This window comes from Colletotrichum costaricense, assembly GCF_030867565.1.
Source record: "Colletotrichum costaricense strain IMI 309622 chromosome Unknown Scaffold_6.1, whole genome shotgun sequence".
Classification (NCBI taxonomy): domain Eukaryota; kingdom Fungi; phylum Ascomycota; class Sordariomycetes; order Glomerellales; family Glomerellaceae; genus Colletotrichum; species Colletotrichum costaricense.
In genome coordinates this window covers 1086003-1102258 of record NW_026848235.1, presented here as the reverse complement: position 1 = coordinate 1102258, position 16256 = coordinate 1086003, and the positions used below count along the sequence as shown (strand labels likewise).

The following is a 16256-nucleotide window of genomic DNA, read 5'->3' as shown; positions in this document are numbered from 1 at the left end:
AAGAGAAACTCTTTGATCTTGTGATTCAATTTACTGACTTCTTCTCGGCGTCCTCATCAAAGTGGAAGCACCCCAATGTATCGACTTTTGACGTTTCTGGCTTTATAATACTTATCATTCGAGCCAGGATATTGGGAGTGGTACCTTAATGAAAGCAAAGGGACAAAGTCACTCTTTCCTGTACCTTGCCAACTCTACCTTATTCGATGGTGTTGGCTCTACAACTCAAGAAATCAAAATAAGATGTACAAGATGATCGGCTTCTCTCAATACCCCAGCAATTAGTACCCTTACGGAAGACACATCAATTCGATTTACCACTTTGAATACACTGAATGCCATTGACAGCTATCTGGGCTTAGTTGCTACAATACCCATGAACTTGATAAGTTTACATATATCTGTTCTGATCCAACGAGGCCTAGCCACATCAGGGCGGATTTATATTCTCAAAGGCGTCTACCAAGATCAGGTACTTATGCTGTCTGAATTCTCCTTTACGGAAGAGAAACACAAGTAAAACGCAAGGGGATTAAGAAAAGGAAGGCAGAGAAGCAACGATGAAAAGGGAAATCAGAAAAGCTAGGTAATTTGGCGACGGGTCCGCACGCCGGTGCGACTAAGCTGGAAACTTACCGGGTAATCAAGGTTTGTAGATATGGTTTTGTACAGCAAGTAAGCACATTTGAGAGACAACTCAGCAACACTGAACATTGTCGAGTAGTAGCGTCAACCTGATATTTTTCTTCGTAATTCTAGGCGTTCCCTTTTAATCTACTGTTGTAATTATTTCAAGTCTAGTCAGTCTATAAACATTCCAAATTACCTCATCTCGTCGCGCTTAACTTGCACCCGAATACTGTGTTTATTGCCCCACACTCAAACCTTCACCATGGCCGTCCCCAAAGTTGCACCAGCTGAGAGAACGCCAGTCATCGACCAGTCCAAGACCAGCATTTTGCATCCCAACATCCACAGAAAGCCGCCGCCGATTGTAGCCTCTGGCAAAGGGTCGTACTTGATACTCGAAGATGGCCGCCGGATCTTTGAGGCGTGTGCAGGCCCTGCCGTCGCCTGTCTCGGCCATGGGAACACTGAGGTTACTCAGGCTGTTGTCGAGCAGATGCAGAGCGTGTCCTACTGCTTTGCCTTGAATCAGTCCAACCGGCCGGCCGAAGAACTCGCCAAAGCGGTGATTGAGACTACGAATGGAAAGCTTGCAAAAGGAACCATCATGAGCTCTGGTAAGTCTATCTAGTAGCTAAATCGCCCCATGTCTTGTACCTTGCTAAATGATGCAAGGCTCGGAGGCTGTCGAGGCAGCAATGAAACTCGCAGTAAAGTACTTTGCGGAACTTGGCGTACCCAATAGGGCGGGCTTCATAGCCCGAGCGGGTGCCTTTCACGGAACCACTCTGGGCTCACTTGCGTTGAGCGGCAAAGTCGCGTTCCGTAAACCGTTTGAACCGCTCCTCAAGAGCGACATGGTATCCTTTGTCTCGATGCCTAACATGTATCGCGGCATGCTCGATGGCGAGACTACGGAGGAGTACGTCGAGAGACTGGCGTGTGAGCTCGACGCTGAATTCGAGCTTCGCGGACCCAACAATGTCTGTGCCTTTATTGCAGAAACGGTCAGCGGAAGTGTGAGTTTTCAAAGCTTCTCCATCACGTTTACGGGACCGTTGACTGACAAAATTAGGCACTGGGCTGCCACACTGCGCCTCCGGGATACTTCAAGGCTATCAAAGCGGTATGCGACAAGCATTCGGCACTGCTAATCCTTGACGAAGTTTTCTGCGGCATCGGCCGCACGGGGACCTACCATGCCTGGCAACAGGAAGATGTGATCCCCGACATCCAGACAGTAGCAAAGGGCGTCGCTGGCGGGTACGCACCCGTCGCAATGATGCTCGTTCATCAGAGGGTGGTCGATGCCATCGACGGCGGATCCGGCGTCTGGAACCACGGGCACACTTTTAGCTCGCACCCCGTGGCATGCGCAGCGGGTGTTGCCGTTCAACGTATCATCAAGAGGGAAGGTCTCGTGGAAAACTCGATGCGCATGGGAGAGCGTCTGGGAGCGGCTCTGCGCGCTGCTCTGAGCGGTCATCCCAATGTTGGGGACATTCGAGGCCGGGGGCTGATGTGGGCGGTCGAGTTCGTCAAGGATAAGGCCACGAAGCAGCCTTTCCCTGCAGAGGATGCCATATCTGCTAGGATAAGTCAGACTGGTCTCTCTGAGCCATGGAACGTTTATTTCTATCCAGGAGCTGGAACTGCCGATGGTATTTCTGGAGACCACATTACAATTGCTCCTGCATATACTGTCAGCGAGAAAGAGGTGGATCTGATTGTTGCCAAGCTCCATGGACTTTTGCTTGATGTTCTCGGCTGAGGCAGTTCCCATTGTATTGTGATGGGGATGAACCCATACCTTGCCCTTTGGGTGCATTTAAGAAGCATGAGTCGCATCCCCGATAGACGCAGCAAATTTCTTTTTCTTCATGTAGGTAATACGACATGCGATAGTTATTTTCTTTTTTTTGAATTTATACAAATCATTTAGTAGTGTCATACAAAGCCAGATGCAACACTTGTGACGCCTATTCTTGATGCCTCGGGGACAAGTGCAATAGACTGGTTGACATCGGCACCATATTCCAAAAGCAAACGCACCAGGTCCTCGTTCCCGCCTAAAATGGCTTTGAAGAGAGCCGAGTGCCCGCACCCATCTACGCTGTTCACATTGGCACCCGCCTTGAGCACGAGGCGGACGATGTTCATCTGGTTACTCTCTACGGCCAGATGAAGCGTGTCCTTGCGCTGTTGCGTCAGCGCATTTAGGTCTCCTCCCTTTTCGATCAGTAGTTTGACGATGGCCTCATTGCCGTGCACAACAGCCGCGTGGAGTACTGTTCCGCCAACTCCGCCTATAGTGGACTGATTTCCAAAGATGGCTTCGTTGGCCTCCTGGTTTTTCAACCAGGAAGATAATGATATGCCTGTCTACATGCCGATAGTCTCAGCATTGACATAAGAAAGTCTTCGACACACCATTAAATTTTTCTTACCTGGGTATCTGTGTTTGCGGAGTTGTCATCATGATCGAAAGTTGGGTAGCCCGACAGCGGGTCCATAAAACCACGCCGTGGGTTGAGGGTAGATTCGATGATGGGGTCTAGACTAAGCGCTCTGGATATCGGAGAGGACCGAAATGAGAAAGCCTCGTCGTCGGAAGGGGCCATAGTTTGGTGATCTCGTTGCGTCTCGTGATTATTCGTTGAAGTCGGCGTCGGTTTGGTGGTGCCACTCCCGCCTGAACCTGCCGGGGACGCACTCCGTTGATTCTCGAGATCCTCGATGCGCTTGAGTAGGCCTTTCCCTATAGGGTGTCAGCATCACTTACGCTACTTCCACTGCTTAGCTCGCGGGTGGGGTATCCGGATGCAACCTACTGTAGGTTCGCTGGGCCTCTCTATTCTGTTGCCGTCTCCTTTCGCTAACAACGTTGCCTGCCATTCTCAGGGTACTTCAACCGAAACGCCAAAATTCACACTTAACAAGAGCTTCCGAGAACGATATTCGTCCGAGAGAGCCGAAGAGACCGCCAAGTAATCCGGTAATATATATTCTCGTTGAGGCCAAGTCCCGAGAGCATGCGGGAAGGGTCGGATCTTCCCGAATCAGAAGATTGGAACTCAGAAGCACGGCCTGCGGGGACGGGTGTTGAAGCCGTGATGGGGACTAATGCAACCCAACTGCGGTCCAAAAGAGATCGTGACGAGTGCTGAGGGCATCCGTGATCTAGGGCGGGATCTTGGCGCCGAGAAAGGCAGTTCAACTTCTGAAAGTAAACATTGACTCGAATGTGAAAAATGACTCGAATGTGTCCGTAATTACGGGCTCCAATGACTCTCTGAAATGCTCCGTGTCTCGGGAAGAAGAGTGGAACAACATTGTGTCAGGAAAGGAGAATGTTTCCTAAGGGTCTGCATGTAGTACCACATAGCAGCCATGCGTTGTGGTCTACCATAAGTACGCTGTAAATCGTGCCGTGGCGCTGATGGCGACTGGAAAGAATCGAAGACTGAAAAGGATTTGAGTTTTGTAGGAAAATTGGGCTGGCGTGGAGACAAAGACCATTACACAAACCTTAAGCTGCCAGCATACCAGCCAGCGACATGGGCAATGTACCACATGTTCAAAGGAGTGGTCGATTCGGTTGTATTATGGAGAAAATTATTGAAAGCGGCAGTGCCGGACCCCTCCGGAAGCCCCTCCGGAAGCCCCTCCCGGAGGTCGGCCCCGGGGGGCAACATCCATGTCAGTGCGCGTGTACAAACTATCCATAAGGGTTCTGTGGAACTACACTCCACATATATCCGCCCGAGATATGGTTTATTATGATTGGTTGTGTAAAGACACAAGCTTTTCATATTTCGTACATTAAAACAGGGTAATGCTAGGTCTAGGTCAAGTCATTTATCAGATATGCTGCCATATAGCCGAACGAAGACGCGATTTATCAATTTCGAGTGTAACCCTGGGATGTTGTTGTCCCTTTCCACCTTAGTGGCACCCACATCTGATCCACCGTGTACGGACCGTCACACGGGTTGAATGCATGTGTGGATGAATACGAATGTCCGCGTCTGACATGGTATATAAACTATAACCTGCCTGTTACTTGCCTTGGTGCGTCTTTCTTCTATCATCAAACCCTCACCTCCTCACCTACTCGTCTTCTCACCTTGGTAAGGCGGCAAGTCGACCACTCAGAATCGTTACTGCCACTGACGGTTTCGTCGCGGTCGCCAATCATCCTCGCTGTAAGCATACTTGCTACCTAACCCACTTTTTAAGCAGGCCAGTTCACTTTGTGAACTATGGCAGGTAACACTCTATCAGATCAGTCTCAGTCTGAGAAGCAGGGCGGCTCCATCGTCCCCTCTTCGGACCCGGACCCTGAATCCATCTCCGGAACCCAGCACGGAGACGGAGAATCATCCCCTGCAGAACCAGAACATGAAGTCTACCCGGAGGGCGGTACCCAGGCATGGCTTGCCGTTGCGGGCTCCTTCCTCGTTTACTTCGCATCTTTCGGTGTCGTGAACAGCTTCGGCTTCTTCCAGACCTTTTATCAACAAGAGTACCTGACGAATTACTCGCCCACCGCCATTTCCTTCATCGGAACCCTGCAGATCACCCTGATGTATCTGTCAGGTGCTGTTGCCGGAGCACTATTTGATCTCTACGGTCCCAAAGTATGTAGCCCTGCTCCCAAGTCCCACTCCTCGGTTATAAATTCGCTAACTTTCATGTGAGTGGCTCTACCTGTTCGCTGCCATTGGTGGTGCCGGCTCCATGCTTGCGACATCCTTCACGCAGCCGAATGCAATCTGGCAGCAATTTCTGGCCCAATCACTTCTCTTCGGCCTCACAGTCGCCTATGGAGTGCAAGTAAGTAGTTTACTCTCCTCCTGTTGAACTACCAACGCTCATCCTCGGCCCCACACTCTGGACATATGGAGGACAAGTGGACCGGGTCCGGTGATGGCATGCTAGATTCATGCAGATGAATCTTGATCCCTAGTAACCTCTCGGGTCATTGTAAGCTCTTGAACATACTGACTCCAGTGTGATAGCCCGCTCTCACGGTTGCAGGGCAGTATTTCCACCGCAAGCGTGCTCTGGCCATGGGAATCGTCGCCTCCGGTAGCAGTTTCGGAGGAGTTTGCCTGCCAATCATGTTCTCCAAACTGATTCCCACCATTGGTTTTCCGTGGGCACTGCGTGTCGGGGCCCTGATCATGGTCATCTGCTACGCTATAGCCATAGCCGTCTCCTCGTCTAAACGGCCCAAGAGGAAGATGAGATCTCTTAGGGATCTGCTTGACTACAAAGGCTTTCTCGACATCCGATACTCTTGTCTCTCAGCCGGAGCAGTCATCTCAAGTCTCGGCATTTACGTTCCGTTCTACTACATTGGTAAGTGCATGAACCCACATCTTTTCGGCTTCGTACCCTGCAAATCGCCGTCTAACAAAATCCAGAGCCGTTTTGCGTCGCCCTTGATCCGAATTCGACCATTCGGCCTTACCTTCTCCCGCTGATCAACGCGGCCAGTCTTTTTGGTCGTATTATGTACGCAGTCTTCCCTGTCTCCACCCACATTCTTCAGCAAACTAACTTTCATAGTGGGGGTCATGCGGCGGACCGCATCGGACGGCTGAACTTTCTCTACCCCATGATCCTTCTATGTGGGCTTTTGTGCGTGGCGATGTGGCTCCCTGCTACAAACCCTGGCGTTCTGGCTGGCTTTGCCTGCCTCTACGGCTTCGCATCTGGGGTTTTCATCTCAGTCATGCCTGCCGCCACCGGCCAAATCATCCCTGCTGATAAGTTGGGCGCAAGGCTCGGCGCTTTTGGCACCGTTACGTCCATGGCGTTTTTGACCGGCAGTCCAATCGCTGGCGCGTTGATTACAAGTGAGACCCGAGCCGGGTACCATTCTCTGATCATCTTTGCAGTAAGTCTTGCATTTCTCCGTCTTATTGATCAGAAATCATTGCTAACGGCATATTCTTAGGGGTGTTGTCTGCTCGGAGGAGGAGCCATCATCTTCGTTGCTCGGCTCCTGCACGACAGAAACCTCAAAAGCAAATGGTAAACTGACAAGTATGCGAAGGACTAGAAAGTCCATTCACGTGGTAGCGTTGTGCTTCACACGACCGATCTAGGCTGCATTCTCAAAACGGCAGCTCGACGCGACACTTGGATGCGATTTTGGTTGGCTGGACCAGATCACTAGACACATGAGATTCACTCTGGAGGATGGAGATGAGAAGTATGAAAGTGGATATACGGTCTGTTGGGCAAAAGACCGAGTTGGGCTGAGTTGTGACTTCTAAGTGACTACCAGAAGAAGCACAAGGGATGTGGGATGTGGGCGGACTGTGGGAAAGGAAGGTTCGAGGCTGTATAACCTATACACGTAACTTTCTCGGTAGTATTGAATTATAGCCCGAGCAGAAGATTGCCTCAGCTATGCTTACCGCTTCCAATATGGCATCTCGAAGCATAGTACATGCTGACCTGGGGCAAAAGCGATCGAAACTCAGCTTATGCAGAACAGCATGTCATCATATCGCCCCCTGTTATAAAGAGACTGCCTCGAAATACATATTTAAGATCACACCGCCATTATACGGACATCTTCCCGGTTCCCAAGACCGTGAACGGACTTTTCATCACTCTCCGAAGTTATCCCAAGCCATGTCAGAAAGCGCCACATACTTGATCACTGGAGCGGGTCGCGGTACGTGCCTCATCAAATTTACTTTCCCAAAAAGCCCCATTCGGTACACCTGGATCTAACTGGGCATCAACTGAGCAGGCCTCGGTCGCGGCCTCGCCGAGGCGCTCCTCCAACGGCCCAACACCACAGTCATTGCCGCAACGCGCTCTCAAGACCAGGCCTCCGATTTGCTCAGCTTTCGCACCCACTCCGGAAGCAGACTAATCACCATCACAATCGACAGCCGTTCCCCGAAGGACGCCTCGCTTGCGATTGAGAAACTGGTCCACGATCATGGAGTGGATACGATCGACGTGGTAATCGCCAACGCGGGCATCAGCAAGGCCCCTACCCCGGCTGCGGAGACACCAATTGAAGACGTCCTCGACTGCTTCACTGTAAACGCCGTTGCGCCCTTGCTTCTATTCCAGGCTACGTGGCGCCTCTTAGCGAGATCGTCGACACCAAAGTTTGTCGTGATCTCGAGTATTGCCGGGAGTTTGGGCGAGGTCCCTCGGTATGCCTCGCCCTGCGCGGCCTACGGCTCCTCCAAGGCCGCGGTCAACTTCATGGTCCGCAGGATTGGGAGAGAGAACGAAAGTCTAATCGCCCTTGCTCTGCACCCAGGGTAAGCCGTCACTTCTCTCTTTCTCCCCTCCTCATCTTCTGCTTTGCATACCGTTCGATAATGATCGCTAATGAATGTCTTTGCGGGGTGAAAAGGTGGATGCAAACGGAGATGGGCAACGCTGCTGCGGTCAGGTTCGGAAAAAAGGAGGCCCCTGTCTCTGTCGCTGAGGCGACGGACTCCATTCTCACTGAGGTATGCATGCTCGGATGGTTATACGAGCTGCATTGCTCGAAACTAACTGTTGAGCAGATTGATCAAGCGACCCGGGAGACTGCAGCTGCATTCCGCACCTATGATCACAAGGAGCTTCCGTGGTGAATGCGATGTAGGCATTCTGTGGCTAAAATCATCTATTCTGTTTGACCAAAGGGTCAAAATCGCCGGGAAAGTGTCCATAGACGAGATCAATAACACTTTTCTACTGTTTTATCCCACTCCCTGCTGTCATTGTATGATCATAATCACCCTTTGACACCGTATTTCCATGTCTATCGTGACATTCTGAGCTATTCGAAAACTCGGAGTTTTGAGAATAGCTGTATAACTCTTCTAGTGGTTGTCGGGTAGCCCTAAAACCTGTGACTGAATCCATTGGGGAAGGAATCATGTGCAAAAGCTTTTACCAAGCCATACTAACGAGATAACTAAACTTCATGTTGATGTTGTTGCCTCCATGTATACTGTAGTATTGGGGGATCCCTCTACGTTACGGTTAACGGTGCTGTGAACCCAACTAAATTTAGCGCGTAGCATGTTACATGTCTGTTACCTACCTTACCTTACCTGAGAAAGTTCAAGTTCACTAAGCCTTGCTGGTCGTATCGCTACATCGCAAAGGGTCTGAACATTGTGCTATTAGCGAGATAATACAAAAGTAACTGCTTACGCAAAGACTCAAACTAAGCAAGAAGTTAAATTTTCCGATCGCCTGTGCTCCACCTTTTTGCTTAGATGTATGCACATATGAAGCATAAGTGTGTTCAATACACATAATCACTTGCTTACCAGCATAGATGCGTCTCAAGGGCACCCCTGAATTGGGTAATTGCCTGGGCCAATATCGACGTGCTTATTTTGACCGGTCGTTTACTCTCAGCTTGTTCCATGTAGAAGCATTTTGGCATGCTGGTTAAGGCTTACCATTCCAAACTACACTTGGCAGTTGCTTTGAGTGATGATGCAATTGAGCCAATGGAAATAGTCGAATAGTCGATGGTGACAACGGTTCGATTTTTCACGAAGATTGAAGCTGTGGCCCGTTCGAGTTCCCTACGGCTCAACTCTAATGCTGACAGGCAAGGCCCTCTAGAGTGGCATGAGGGACTAAGGAACACCGACTGTCTTGCCATCATACATGTAGCCTTACCAACGGATTCTTGGCACTGAACTGATGATTATGTTTGCTTGCCAAAACATCTCAGCAGAAGTCATTCATTCGGGGCTATTGCACGAAGATTGAGAATATCGGAGACTGGGTGAACACTCTAGTCAGTTGCCCTGAGCCATCTCCAACTTCGATAAAGGAAGCTCGCTGTCTTCGACCGAATTACATGTTTGTTCTGAGATTCATTCCTATCATTCTTTGTACAGCTTCGTCAGGTTGGCCTTCAGATTAGACTCACAAACATTTATTGGAGTGTAGTACATCACAACACAATTCAAGATGACGGCCACCAACTCAATTGAAAACGCGGCAGCTCCCGAGCCTGCCATGGAGAAGTTCCTTCTGGTCGGTGCTGGCGCTCACGCCAAGAGAACTTATATTCCCCATCTCAAGACTCTCCGCGAAGAGGGCAGGGCCTATCTCAAAGTTGTTGTCGATATCGAGCGATGCAAGGACAGAGTGGAAGACCTCTTGTTCACCAAGGGAATGGCTCCGGATGCGGAACTGGTTCTGGTCCCGGCCTACGACGGACCCATGCCTGCCGACGTCGCCGCGCGCCTGAACGAAGTTGTGGCGCGGACTGGAGTGACCTGCGCGGTCATCAGCACCGAGCCTCTTGCCCATAAGTCATATGGTCTTTGGGCTGTTTCCGCAGGTTTGAACATCATCATGGACAAGCCTATCTCGACTAGGAACGGCGCAGTCACCGACTTCGATGCAGCCTTCGGAATTGCCGAGGACTACCAGGATCTTGCTGATGCCTACGAAGAGCTCCGAAAGCGTCAGATCGCTCAAGGCCAGAAGCCAACATTCTTCCAGATGAACAGCCATCGCCGCTACCACCCTGGATTCTACTGCACCTTCGACATGATCAAGGAGATTCAGGAGAAGACCAGATGTCCCGTTACGAACATCATCTCAACACATTGCGATGGTAAATGGCGCATGCCTTCAGAGATCGTGGACGAGCCGTACCACCCTTACCGTACAGGCTACGGCAAGGTCTCTCACAGCGGCTACCATTTCTTTGACATGATTTACAACTTTATGCGATCCGGCTGGTCCGACACCAAGCGCCCCGACAAGATGGAGATTTCCAGCAGCTTTGTACTCCCCGCTGGTTTCGTCACCACCTTGAACGAGGACGACTACGACCACATCTTTGGAAAGGAGGAGTACGCCAAGTGGAAGAAGTACACCGATGAGGAGTTGATGAAGCTCATGGCCGACATGGGAGAGATCGACGCTTCCATCCAAGTCACCTTCTCTCGCGGGGGTCACGCCATCGCTATCGCCCAGATCAACCTCCTTCACAATGGCTTTTCCCGCCGCAGCTGGCTGCAGCCCGGCGCTGACCTGTACAAGGGCAACGGAAGAGTCAAGCATGAGGCCCATGAGATCCGCAGCGGCCCTCTGCAGACCATTGTCATCGACTCCCGTCAGGCCAACGACAAGCACGACCGCTCCAAGCCCAGCACCGGCGAGATCGGCACCGACAACCACTTCGAGGTCCACGTCTTCCGCAACCACGACATCACCGGCGACGAGGCCCCCCTGAAGACCTTCACCGTCGCCGACCTCGACCGCCGCTACAACACCGCTATGCCCGGCATCTATTCCGAGAACGTCAAGCGCGGAATCTTGTGGGAGGCTGTGGACTTCCTCCACGACAAAAAGACTCTTCCCGAGCTCACCTCCAACTTGGCGGACCACGCTATCCCCGCCTACATCATGAGCGCCGCTTACATCTCCCACATCAGGAGAACGCGGGGTCTTGACTCTACCGTCCCCGTCGAGCTCGCTTACGGAGGTATGTTCACTTCATGATTTTGCCCTGATTTCGAGACGTAGTGAACTGACCTTTCTTCTTTCCTTTAGCCGATGGACTGGCCAAGGCCCACATTGCCGAGGCTCTGTACAGACCTTTCGAGACTGCGAGTGATGCCAGCAGTGCTACAGACGTGGACCTGGCGACTCCGCTTGACGAGCCCTTACTCACAGAGGCATCCATCAAGGCAGCTAAGCTCGGTCTGACAGAGCCTTTGGCGTCTTTGAACGCGGTTTGAGCTGGCGAATGGATAAAGACTGGTAGCCCGCCATAAGTAACCACACTGCTGGACGGGGAGGGTTAAAAAAGGCCCCGATCATTTGTCTGTTCAACGGGCTATCGCTCCAAGGTCTCGGATGCGTGTTGGGGACGTAGAATGAAAGTATGGCTATCTGGATCATCGTCTATAGCGGTATTTTGCTTATAAAAGTTATATGTTTCGATTCTTAAACACGTTAAATGGAAGTGATGTAAATGTTTGGTTCCCAGGCTCTAAAAAACAAACTCACTTGAGGTCTTCGTTACTATGCCTTTCGCGCTACAGGAGTTAAATGCCCTGTGTTGCTGAATCTAGGTAGGCTTCAGCAACATACCGTTGAGGTAGTCGGTAGGATCGGGCGTAGAGGTTCTCCGAACGCGTTGGACGCGTTTATCGAGGATTCGCCTTTGCAGCCGAGGAATGAAGCAGTCATCTTGGTGGTTGTAGGTGCTCACACTATTTTACCGCTATTACCGCAGGTACAACTGATATCTGTATACGGGATAAGCCTAGTAGGAGGGTTGAGCTGGATTCAGTAAAAAGACAAGGTGGAATACTTTTGGCTAGGAGGCTCTCAATGCTTCCTCTTAATTCTCGATGGCGTTTATCCCACCGGGTGCGAGTCGACGTTAATCTACCTATCTCCAGTTTTTCTCCATAGAAATTTACGTGTCTATACTGACGACGACTCGTACCCGACGGGATGGGTCGTAACCCCCCCCCCCCCCCCTCTGGCTCAGGGACCTCACCCACATCATTGGGAATAACAGTGGTGGCTCTGTGCAGTTCGACATGACATTCATTTTCTGCGATAATAAAGTATCTGGCCTCTGTTCAATTCAGAGGAAGTCGTTCTGTGATGATGCTCTCGAGTTTCCGCTTTTCAAACTTCCGGGGTGTGGAAACTAGGCGAAACTCCCACGCAGCCTCCGAACTTGCCGGAGCGTCAATGTCTTTTTCTCTGTCCAGCCGCAACATTTCATTCATCCGGGAAATTCGATCTTTGATGCTCCGGTATTGACTGCAGCATCTAAGATCGAGTTTTGTTCTCAAATGCATATTTTTACTGTGTCTTGTCAAGTCCATCCTGCTCGACGTGTCATCCTATCCATTCCGCCGGTCATGTCGATTTAGTGCTCATTTTCAGTCCTAGCCTTGGCTCTTACCTCCCCTGTAACCTACCCATTACCTTCTATATAATTCTCCTTGGCCACAAAGATAGGTTGATGGTTCGTTCAGCGGTCAAGATCAGAAACTGACTGACCCACCCATCCGACAAGCGCTTAGCACACTGGCCCGAGTCCTGCACGGCTTCGATTATATTAAATGTCACTGCTCATGACTCTGGAAGTGGTCTGTCGTCAGCATTTTAATACATCTTAATTTAACAAGGTTTCAGAAGTCAATCCGAGTCAGATCGCACAGTTTCAGGCCATATATAGACACGGGGTTCTCTCTAGTGTCAGCCTTGATAGTATTTGAACACGCCTTTCGCCGCTGCACTACAGAGTCCGGTTCCTCAGCATCTAGAAACATTTTTACAACACACTCTTTCTCAGTTAACAATCATGAAGGTTTCTGTCATTACCACCCTGCTTGCTCAGGCTTTCGCCGTTAGTGCTTTGCAGAAGTACTGCAACGGTGGACAAGGTCTCGCCAGCGGAAACACCTGTGAAGTGAGTGTCCAAAGCTTACATGCAGTACAATACGGTCACTGACATTGATGCGCGTCTAGGGAAAGGGAGCAAACTCTTATTGCGTAAGTTGCAGCCATTCTGCTAGGCAACTTATATCTAATCATCACCAAAGTGCCTCAACGTACAATCATCAGCGTTCCCCACTTTCCGCGGATCATGCTTCTCCCCCCAGAGCATTCGTGATCGGGAGGATGTCAACCAGGACTGCCCTGGAGGTGTAAGTTATCCCTTGCTGTTTCGTATCCATGAACTTGAATGCTGATCAAACTCCCCTAGTCTGTCTACTGCGTAAGCTACCGTTCACTGACCCTGACAAATGAATGGCTGTTTACTTTTCATAGTGCGACTAAGCTACTCGATCGCGCAAGACTTGACGGAGAAGGTGCTAGGAGAGTAATTAGGGGGTTATCAAGGTATTTGCGGATAAAGGCCCTGAACATGACCTATGCTGTACGCGCCGTCAACGGGGGTTGGGATAAGAGGCTTACCAAGCTGGACCGGTCGATCGTATCGACTATCAATACCACCATAGAAGACAACTATTTGATACCAATGCGGGTGTGGGCGCAGGGACAAATTTCTAAGCATCCTAACTTGAGACCGAATCTTCTCCGGTGACACCATGACACAAATAGACTGGGCTGTCCGCCAACGCCAAAATGTGGCTGAAAGTTGTTTCTACGAGGTAACTCCAGGATCTTTACCAATGGCAGTCCCATCTCTTCACGGAACAACACATTACAAAATACTTAGTGAGAATGTAGGACAGAATTCTACATACGATGTTCAGATTAAGGGTTTTCTGAAATAAGGTATTTATCAATAATCTATCAAGCATCTCCCTCTCAATAAGCTTGTTTTGCAAACAGTCAGCTATAAAGAGGGAGATTGGGGTTATGAAGGAGTGTATCTATGCCCATATTATCAGCTGACTGAAGTCCCTCTCGAAGGCAAAAGTATAGACTCGGTAAACCCTGTCTGTGGGTTTGTTTGGCAGAGCCAGACCATACTAGATAAGCGCAGATATACGTAGAAGCGGACTGAAGAGACTGAACGCGGCAAGCAGTCTCCAAACTACATATACTTCACGAGATTACGATGCATGAAAAAAGGCGGCTCCCGGCATTCCATAAAGCCTGTAGTTTTCTTATAGTTTCATGAGGTTTCTTTATTCCAAGCCAAATCTAATAGGCCATGAAAACGTTTTGCTTCCTTGAGACATTATGGTGATCCATCAATCGTCTTTATTCTCTTTAGCCTTAAGTCATGGCTTGAACTTATTCGTATGTGTTGTAACTTGTGTGATCAATATGTCGAGTATGCATAATACATTATTGTTACTAAATTCTTTTGCCTTAGGAGGCGTGGTATTCAGCGCTTTCCAACAAGTCATTATGATCTTAGCTTGCTCCCGAAATGAAAAGAAGTTATTCGGTGAACCACATATCCTTTATACTTTCCAGGATTGCTGCTTGCCTACGAGTGTCACTCTCAGAACCAACATCAAGACCGTCATTGCCACCATACCGAGTCCTGATAGTAATTGCACGCCCAGATACCCACCGGTCGCTCGAAGCAGGGCGCCCGCTATCGGTGGTCCGGCCAATGAACCAAAAGCATTGGTTGTGCATAACATGCCCAGCCAAGTGCCGTGTAAGCTGAGGTCAGGCACGAGACTCGAGATAACAGTAGGCGGCAGTGATACGAGCCCACCAGAAGCGAACCCGTATGCGAGTGCAAAAGCGACGCTGCCCGCGGCGTCATGCACAGCCAGCCAGCTCAGCGCGACGGCGGCGATGGAGACGGAGACGCCGAGGAGAACGTTAATGGGTCCAAAGTGGCCGGCAAGCCATGCAGGAAAGACTCTGCCGAGGATTGAGCCCGCGTTGAGGATCGCGACTAGATAGTACGGCAGTCTCGAAGAGCTCCCGCTTGATAGGCCATGGGCGAGGGAGTATTGCTGGAGATAGTAGATGGGCGCCATGTAGGAGAAGAAGTTGAAGAACATGGCAGCGGAGAAGACAACAAACGAGACGGTTCGGTACGCGGAGAGGTCTAACATGACACGGCGCTTCCGTTTTCCGGCGCCTTCATCATCGGATTCGGACTCAGCCCGGCGACGGCGCTGCCGCAGGACGGCGAAGGCAAAGGCATTTGTGGCGAGGGAAATGAAAGCGAGGACCCTCGTAGCCCAGGGGAAGCCCAAGCGGGGGTACAGGCTCTGAAAGATGAGAGGGTACACGACGCCGCCGAGAGAACTGCCCGTAGCGACGATGCCCGTGGCGAGGGCGCGACGTTCGGAAAAGTACTGCGGGATGATGGAGACGGACGGGATATAGATGCAACCCGAGCCAAGACCGACGCAGAATGCTTGCGCGAGGAGAACTTGCCAATACGCCGTTGCGATGCTAGTCATGGTCATGCCGAGGAAGATGAGGGTGATGCCTGTGAAAGTGAGGCTGCGGAAGTAGCCTGCGTCGTAGAGAGGGCCGACGAGGACGCCTGTGAAGAGGAGAAGGGAAGACTGGATAGAGCCGATCCAGGCTATCGAGTCGGCGGATACATCCTTCATATGTTCTTGGTAGTAGGCTTGGAAGACGCCGTAGGAGCTCAAGATGCCCCTGCGGATGAGGTTAGTTGTGAATTGCTTCTTAACAGCAGGTTACGCCGCGAAACTGAAACGAGAACCACCGACCATGAGTTGAAGAATAAAAAGAATGAGCCTGCAACTTGGAGCCAAGCCAAACGGCCGCCATCTTGAGGCCGTATATCGATCGCGACACTTTCACTCACGTTGGCGGTGGTTGTCTCCTTCTGTTGTGTTGCTATGCTTGCCTCGGGATAGAATTCCGAATGCGGAATCGCATCGTTGGAGATGCGATTGTTGATTGACATTACGGCGAACCACTGAGAACTTGAAATAATCCCGTAGAGAACTTAAAGGCACCGCCAGTACATTCTGACATGAGCAAGTGAAAGGAAACAATGGCAACAACTCAATCGTAGGCGTAAGGGTTTGTGGTGCAACCGTCGCTTTGAAACACAATTGGCATCGCTACTATGGGCAGCCTCTTTTTCCATACGGCAAATTGTGCGTCGCGCCGAAGGCCGCCGGCGTCGGGAGGGGTCGATTGACACAAGTCATGATGAGTTGCCG

The 16256-nt window shown here is 50.6% G+C and overlaps 7 protein-coding genes across 7 annotated transcripts; 5 read left to right on the top strand and 2 right to left on the bottom strand.

The window, feature by feature from the left end:
• Positions 1 to 892: 892 nt before the first annotated feature.
• CCOS01_06589 (aminotransferase) lies at positions 893 to 2398 on the top strand (the record flags this gene model as incomplete). The annotated part of the gene is made up of 3 exons (XM_060454757.1): positions 893 to 1244; positions 1303 to 1646; positions 1703 to 2398. 3 exons carry the CDS (start codon positions 893 to 895, stop codon positions 2396 to 2398), a joined length of 1392 nt encoding a protein of 463 aa, XP_060314457.1.
• A 176-nt stretch (positions 2399 to 2574) lies between these two features.
• On the bottom strand, positions 2575 to 3522 carry CCOS01_06588 (uncharacterized protein; the record flags this gene model as incomplete). The annotated part of the gene is made up of 3 exons (XM_060454756.1): positions 2575 to 3009; positions 3075 to 3385; positions 3459 to 3522. 3 exons carry the CDS (start codon positions 3520 to 3522, stop codon positions 2575 to 2577), a joined length of 810 nt encoding a protein of 269 aa, XP_060314456.1.
• Positions 3523 to 4889: 1367 nt separating this feature from the next.
• CCOS01_06587 (uncharacterized protein) lies at positions 4890 to 6673 on the top strand (the record flags this gene model as incomplete). The annotated part of the gene is made up of 6 exons (XM_060454755.1): positions 4890 to 5267; positions 5329 to 5463; positions 5649 to 5991; positions 6057 to 6147; positions 6202 to 6532; positions 6593 to 6673. The coding sequence occupies 6 exons, from the start codon at positions 4890 to 4892 to the stop codon at positions 6671 to 6673; spliced, it is 1359 nt and encodes a 452-aa protein (XP_060314455.1).
• Positions 6674 to 7278: 605 nt separating this feature from the next.
• On the top strand, positions 7279 to 8249 carry CCOS01_06586 (short-chain dehydrogenase; the record flags this gene model as incomplete). The annotated part of the gene is made up of 4 exons (XM_060454754.1): positions 7279 to 7321; positions 7400 to 7928; positions 8024 to 8123; positions 8181 to 8249. 4 exons carry the CDS (start codon positions 7279 to 7281, stop codon positions 8247 to 8249), a joined length of 741 nt encoding a protein of 246 aa, XP_060314454.1.
• A 1345-nt stretch (positions 8250 to 9594) lies between these two features.
• On the top strand, positions 9595 to 11381 carry CCOS01_06585 (uncharacterized protein; the record flags this gene model as incomplete). The annotated part of the gene is made up of 2 exons (XM_060454753.1): positions 9595 to 11125; positions 11194 to 11381. 2 exons carry the CDS (start codon positions 9595 to 9597, stop codon positions 11379 to 11381), a joined length of 1719 nt encoding a protein of 572 aa, XP_060314453.1.
• Positions 11382 to 12970: 1589 nt separating this feature from the next.
• On the top strand, positions 12971 to 13449 carry CCOS01_06584 (uncharacterized protein; the record flags this gene model as incomplete). Its single annotated transcript, XM_060454752.1, has 5 exons — positions 12971 to 13078; positions 13138 to 13161; positions 13212 to 13316; positions 13376 to 13387; positions 13441 to 13449. 5 exons carry the CDS (start codon positions 12971 to 12973, stop codon positions 13447 to 13449), a joined length of 258 nt encoding a protein of 85 aa, XP_060314452.1.
• Positions 13450 to 14549: 1100 nt separating this feature from the next.
• On the bottom strand, positions 14550 to 15994 carry CCOS01_06583 (uncharacterized protein; the record flags this gene model as incomplete). Its single annotated transcript, XM_060454751.1, has 2 exons — positions 14550 to 15720; positions 15795 to 15994. 2 exons carry the CDS (start codon positions 15992 to 15994, stop codon positions 14550 to 14552), a joined length of 1371 nt encoding a protein of 456 aa, XP_060314451.1.
• Between the last annotated feature and the right edge of the window lie 262 nt (positions 15995 to 16256).